The sequence below is a fragment of the Eriocheir sinensis genome, chromosome 2 (assembly GCF_024679095.1).
Source record: "Eriocheir sinensis breed Jianghai 21 chromosome 2, ASM2467909v1, whole genome shotgun sequence".
NCBI classification, from domain to species: domain Eukaryota; kingdom Metazoa; phylum Arthropoda; class Malacostraca; order Decapoda; family Varunidae; genus Eriocheir; species Eriocheir sinensis.
This window is the reverse complement of record NC_066510.1, coordinates 13,715,498-13,721,597: the sequence shown is the minus strand read 5'-3', so window position 1 is coordinate 13,721,597 and position 6,100 is coordinate 13,715,498. Positions and strand designations below refer to the sequence as shown.

General features: G+C 52.2%; 1 protein-coding gene across 9 annotated transcripts in view; it reads left to right on the top strand.

Annotated features, from left to right (window-relative positions):
- The window catches only part of LOC126999677 (regulating synaptic membrane exocytosis protein 1-like), a 119,829-nt gene that overhangs the window by 31,580 nt on the left and 82,149 nt on the right, over positions 1 to 6,100 (top strand). Inside the window, exon 4 of one of the 9 annotated variants that reach the window (XM_050862458.1) lies at positions 3,327 to 3,958. The exons of the other annotated variants lie outside the window; for them this stretch is intronic. Within the exon in view, the coding sequence (XP_050718415.1) occupies positions 3,327 to 3,958 (632 nt within the window). The remainder of the gene's footprint in view (positions 1 to 3,326; positions 3,959 to 6,100) is intronic. 9 annotated transcript variants of the gene reach the window in all.

Genomic DNA, 6,100 nt, shown 5'->3' with positions numbered 1-6,100 from the left:
CTCTCTCTCTTCTACTTCTCTCCATTTCTCTCTATCCCACTTTTTTCCCTTTTCTTGCCTTCCCTTTCGTTTCTCTCTGTTTTTTTTATCTCCTCTTTTGCCTTCCCTTTCCTTCCTCTTCCATTTCCTTCCCTTCCCTGATCCTTAAAAGTTCATTCTACCTTCCAGTGCCTTCCTTTCCCTTTCTCTCTCCCGATTCATCCCTTCTCTTCCTTTACATTTTCTTTCTTCAAGTTTCCCTCTGTCCTTTTTCCTTTTATCTGCCTTCCCTTCCTTTACTCTCCCCTCCCCTTCCCGTCTCTTGCATTCTCTTAACTTCCCTTCCCTTCCTTTCCTCTCCTTTCCTTTCCTTTCCTTTCCCTTTCCATCCCTGCCTTTCCCTCTCTTCTCTTTCTTCCTTCCCTTCCTTTTCTCTCGTCCTTCCGTTTCCTTCTGTTTTCTCTTCCCTTCCTAACTCCTTTCCTTCCCTTCCCTTCCCTTCCCTTCCCTACCCTTCCCTTCCCTTCCCTTCCTTTCCCTCCCCTTCCTCTCCCTTCCTTTCTTCCCTCTTCCTCTCCAACTATTTCCTTTTCCCTTCCCGTCTCCATTCCGTTCTCTCTTTCCCAGCTATGCGATCCTCCTCTTCTTCCTCCTCCTCCTCCTCCTCCTCCTCGTCCTCGTCCTCGTCCAACGCATTATGTTTGCGTCGCTGTGGTTATGATTCGTTTTCGTTATCTGGTTGTGTTCCTAGATTCCTTTTTTGGCGGCTCATCGGTATAGGCGTGCCAAGCTTTGTCCGTGGCTTCACTTCCCTTCACTTCAGCTTCACTTCAGCCTATACGTGTCATGCCTTCCCTCCTTGTTTTCTCCCTCCTTTCCCTTTTTAATTTTTTCTTCCGTTTTTTGTTTCTTCCTCGTGATGTTGTCTGTTTCCCTCTTTGTCTGTCTTAATTACTGTCTTGTCTTTGTCTCTCTCTCCCTCCCTCTCTCTCTGTCTGTCTGTCTCTCCACCTGCCTGTCTTGTCTGTCCATCTGTTTGGCCCTTATTATTATTTACATTCCCGTTCTGCAGCGGAAAAATGATAAATATAACTAAAAGAATGCAATTTAAATAAAAGTTTTGGTTCTCTCTGCACCGTGAATTTCGTTATTATTACTTGTTTTTCAATGCTTTTTCATACGTTTTTATTGGCGTTATGTTTATATATATATATATATATATATATATATATATATATATATATATATATATATATATATATATATATTTTGTTTTGCTCCGAGTAATTCCGCTCCTCAGTCACTTCATTTCTAAGTCTTAAGTTATTTTGCTCTTAAATCACTCCGTTACTTCGGTTTTCAAGTCATTCTGTTCCTAAGTTGGTCAGTTCTTATGTTTATTTCATTTTTCGGTTCACTGTGTTTTACTTGCTGTTCTTGAGTCAGTCAGTTTTTAAAGTTTTAAGTAATTTCGTTTTTAAGTCACTCCGGCCTTCAACACTTTCTAAGTTACTCAATTCCTAAGTTCCTCCGTTCTTGTTTATTTTTTAAGTTTCCTCCTTAGTCGCTCCATTCTTGTCACTCATTTTCCAAGTTCCTCCTTTGTTTTGCTCTTTATGTCACCCTGTTCTTGTGACTCCCTCCTTAAACCTCCGTTCATAAGTCACTCACTTCCCCACTTAATCAAAGTGTCTGTCTCTGCTTCTCACGCCGCGTCCCAAGGATCGATCGTGACTTGCTTGTTTGTTCAGTTGGTTCGTGCTATAACACACGTCTGGGCTCACCCGCTGGGCCTCCACCACTGGCTGGCTGGCTACCTTCCCTTCACACCCGCCCATATCTCTTGAGTCAATGGCTTCGATGCTGCTGCCACTGTTCTCTTAAGCTGAGGGCAGGAGTTCATGTAAGAGTTGAGTACAATGGTTTTCGAACTACTCCCCGTCAGCATGAGCCCTCGACGTTAATCCGTTGAGGTTACGAGTTCGATGTTGCTATCCTTCCCCTCTCACGGCGAGGTCCAAGTCCAGACCCGTTGATGTTGTGTGTCTTGAGGAGCGACACGACGCAGCCAGCCAGCCAGTACCCAGCGGTTGAGCCTTGCCGCTTGCTCGCCTTTCCTCCTCCTCCTCCTCCTCCTCCTCCTCTACCTCCGCCTCTTCCACCTTCGCCGTCAAATCCGTCACATCCTCCTCCTCCTCCTCCTCCTCCTCCTCCTCTGCCACATCCTCTTCCTCCTCTTCCTCTTCTACCACATCCTCCTCCTCCACTTTTCCTCCTCCTCCTCCTCCTCCTCCTCCTCCTCCTCTTCCTCTTCCTCCTCCTCCTCCTCTTCCTCCTCCTCGTGCACCCTCCTCCTCCTCCTTCTCTTCGACCTGACCTGTTTGCTGTCCGTCTGCATGCCTGCCCGCCGCTCTCCTCGTCTCCGCTCTACACTCTCCTCGGCGACTCCAAGATAAATCTCCACGAGGAGACCCATGCCATGACTCACGCACGCGCGCTCGCACGCACGCACCGGCAGCTGCAGTATTGTGGCGGGGAGGGACTCGACTGTGTAGGAGCCAGGCGCCCAGGGGGGAGGGTGATGATGGTGGTGGTGGGATGTGGCCTGTGTAGCTGCCAGCACCGCCGCGTCCTGCCCCGTGTGTAGGGTGTAGTAGGCTGCATATTTAGGCATACGTAGCTCCTTAGGGGGGGTCTCTCCCACCCTGAGTCAAGGAGGCCACTGTGACCCTGGCAAGGTAGTTTTCAAAGCACTACGATGCCTCCAGGTATGGTGTCTGCTATGGGGCCTTTCGAGGAGGCCGCCAGTGTTCGCGTAAGGGCCAGTTTTCCATGGCATTGTACGTAGTCTTCAAAACAATCGCCTCGCCAACAATGAGTGCGGTGCTTCGTTCGGGTCTCTGGAGAAAAAGTCTAGGTGGACCAAGACGGACCCAGAGATAGAAGTCACTCGCCTCCCCGTGTGCAGAGCTTAAACTGCTTTTAGTGTAGCGCAGGACCTCCAGTGTATGAGATTAGCGCGGGTGAAGTGTTGGGTTGTGTTCACCGTGAAGGCGTCTCCAGGAACTTCTGCCAATCCGAGAGGCCGTTTAGAAGGACGTATTCTGCAGCGGTGCTCGTGGTGGGCGGCGGCGTGCGTGGTGTGGGCGTGTAGAGGGAGGGAGGGAGGGAGGGTGTGGGTGATAGGTAACACTCGTTGGTGATGATGATGTGGCGCTGGCGATGTGGCGAGGCCTCCCTCACTCCCTCCTTGGCGGCAATATAATAACGATTGTGTGTGTGTGTTTGTGTGTGTGTGTGTGTGTGTGTGTGTGTGTGTGTGTGTGTGTGTGTGTACTCCTCTACAGGGGAAATGGACGAGTACTGTGACCCGGGGCTGAGCCAGGGCGGGGGGGCGCGCCGGGAGAAGCACTACCACAGGGACTACCGGCTGCCCAAGGATGAGATACGGGACTATGGGCTGGGCAATCACCGCGACCTGGAGGGCTTCCCAAGGAACCTGGCCGATAAGTACAGAGACAGATACAACCAATACCTGAACCGTTTAGAAAGAACTTACCATAGTGAAGTAAGTGAGGACTATTGTGATAATAGGGCAACTGATAGTAGAAGTTACACTGAAAGGAGAAAGAAAACAGTGCGCTTTAACTCGGAAGGCTGGGACACGCTCGAAGATTTGGAGGGGGGCGTGGACCCCAGGTGGACTAGTGCCTCTAGTGTTTATTACGAGGAGGAGCCGCCCCGCCCGCCACTAGTGATGGGTGGCCCCCGCGAGCTGCCGGTCGTGGGGCGCCGCCTGCCCCAATGGGCGGGCGGGAGGGAGCTGCCGTTGCCTGTCGTCCGTAAGGAGCTGTGGGAAGCGGAACGCCAGGAATCTCAAGACTCACAGACCAAAGATAGCGGCATTGACTCGGGGACGAGTAGTAACTTTAACTCCAGTGAGGACTCGAGCAAGGGCGAGGTGCCCAGAGTATACAGAGTACGTATTCCTTGTCGTCTTGTACCACTTACCCAAAGTAATGCAGTCATGACCCCTTGGTGCACCTGTCGAGTAGCCGTGAGTCAAGTACGCCAGCCGTCCGCGGGGCTCCAGCCGGGCCGGGCGGCGCCGCGATGCTCAGGTGGCGACGGGCGTGTGTGTGCTGCCTGTGACGGGTACGCGCGGGACATGGCCTTTGCTCTTGTCTTTAGGCAGCATCTGCAACCTAACTCCTGATTCGCGTGGTGCTCTTAGAAGTCATAATAAAACACCTCGACGCTGCATCAGATGTCATTAGCATCGTGAGTATCGTAGTGTCCAGCTGGCACAGCCTCACCCCCGCAGCCCGTCAACCCTGGCCCGTGTCGCCGCGCCCCTCACCGGCGGCACTACACGCCCCACACCTTGTCCCCAGCGTGTGGCGGACAAGGCCTCACCCTCACCCGTCACCCACACAGCCTTCCCCAACTCTGTCCTTGTTTTCTGGCCTGGCTTCCTACCCTGTTGTGAACGTGTTTTCAGCCAATTATTTACTCAATTAGCATTTTAATTTGCATACCACACATATCAACATTATAGGGAAGTCATTCTTTATATATATATATATATATATATATATATATATATATATATATATATATATATATATATATATATATATATATATATACATACATACATACATACATACATACATACACACATGTATATTACATATTTTTCTGTCACCTGCCTTATATGTGGGAGTGAGTCATCAGTGGTCCTGGTCTGTGTACACTCTAGTCTTCCTGTCCTGTAAGATTCTGAACACCTGGTAGTGAGTCAGCAGGGCGTCAGTCGTTAACAGCTGACTCGTTAAGTGAGTGTCAGGGCGATAAGTCGCGCCAGGCCGTGAGGGAGTCGCTCGCCTGAGCCTCGCCCCTTGAAGCTGTGCTGCCGCCGCTGCCGGCCTCGGGCTAGGCCGAGCCTGCTCGGGGCGGCACAGCCTCACACACACTGTTTAGTAAGTGACTTACTTGGCTGTCAAATATCTTAACATTACATTAGTCTGTTTGTAGTTTATTCCTGTCCCCTTCTGTCTCCTCTCCCTTCCTCCGCCCCTCCCTTCCTTCCCCGCAGCCTGACTCTTCAAGGCATGACACTGAAGGCCTGGCTGTGCGGGCCGCCCACTCACCCGACAACCTCCACACCGCCACATACTCACGTGTTCACCTCACCCACCTGAGCAGCGAGTGTCTGGCGCGCCCGGATCTGTCTGGAGCCTGTCTGGAGTGGACTGGTTTTTTACTTCTCATGTGGTTTAGTGGCATGCTAGTCAGGTTTGAACAGCATTCTTAATTTAGATAAGAAAGGGAAGCAAAGTGCATAATATATATTTTTATGATACATGTGCTGGTAGCCTGAGGTAGCGTAGTGTTGTCAATGATTGGTGTCCCCAAACCTGGCCCCAACATGAGCGGGGCTAGCAGGTCCCCGGCTCGGGGCGCCGGCCAGGGTAGGCGTGCTAGGCTGTCTAGGGGAGGGAAGAAGCATTGTCTGCAGACCTGACGTTCAAAGGAAAGAAGGAACAACAAGAAGCGGCAGGTTAGCTCCCCTTGGTGTGGGTGGCCCGGCGCCTGGCTGTCAGCAGGGCTCCGGCACCCGCAGGGAACGTGACACACTTGGCAGCCACAAGTTCCTTCTCCTTCGCTGCGGGTGGCCGCGGCCCTGCAGTGTTCGTGACTGTCCGTTATTTCTAGTCCCGCTAGTGACTTTGCTAGTAACTCGCCGTACTGCGTAGTAAAGAACCTATTTTTTAACTAGAACTAGCAAGCTGGAGATGATAGTGTAGACGGGGCCACATGCTAGCAGCCGCCGACCCCCTACTGACCTCGGCTGACCCGCCCGTCTGCCCTCCCGCCACGCTCCGCTGACCCTCCCTGCCCTCATCCCCCCAGGACGAGGTGACCCTGAGCACCCTCGTCCCCCTCACCCACGCCCCTCATAGCCTATACAGACCCCCTCCTCCTCCTCCCCATTCCCCTCCCCTCCCCTCCCCTCCATGCCCCGCCTCATCCCTGCCGTGGCCGCGTCTGCATGTCCCGCGCCTCGCCTCGTGTTGGTGTCGCCTTGTGTCCGTGTGTCCCGCCTCTGTCACGCCCC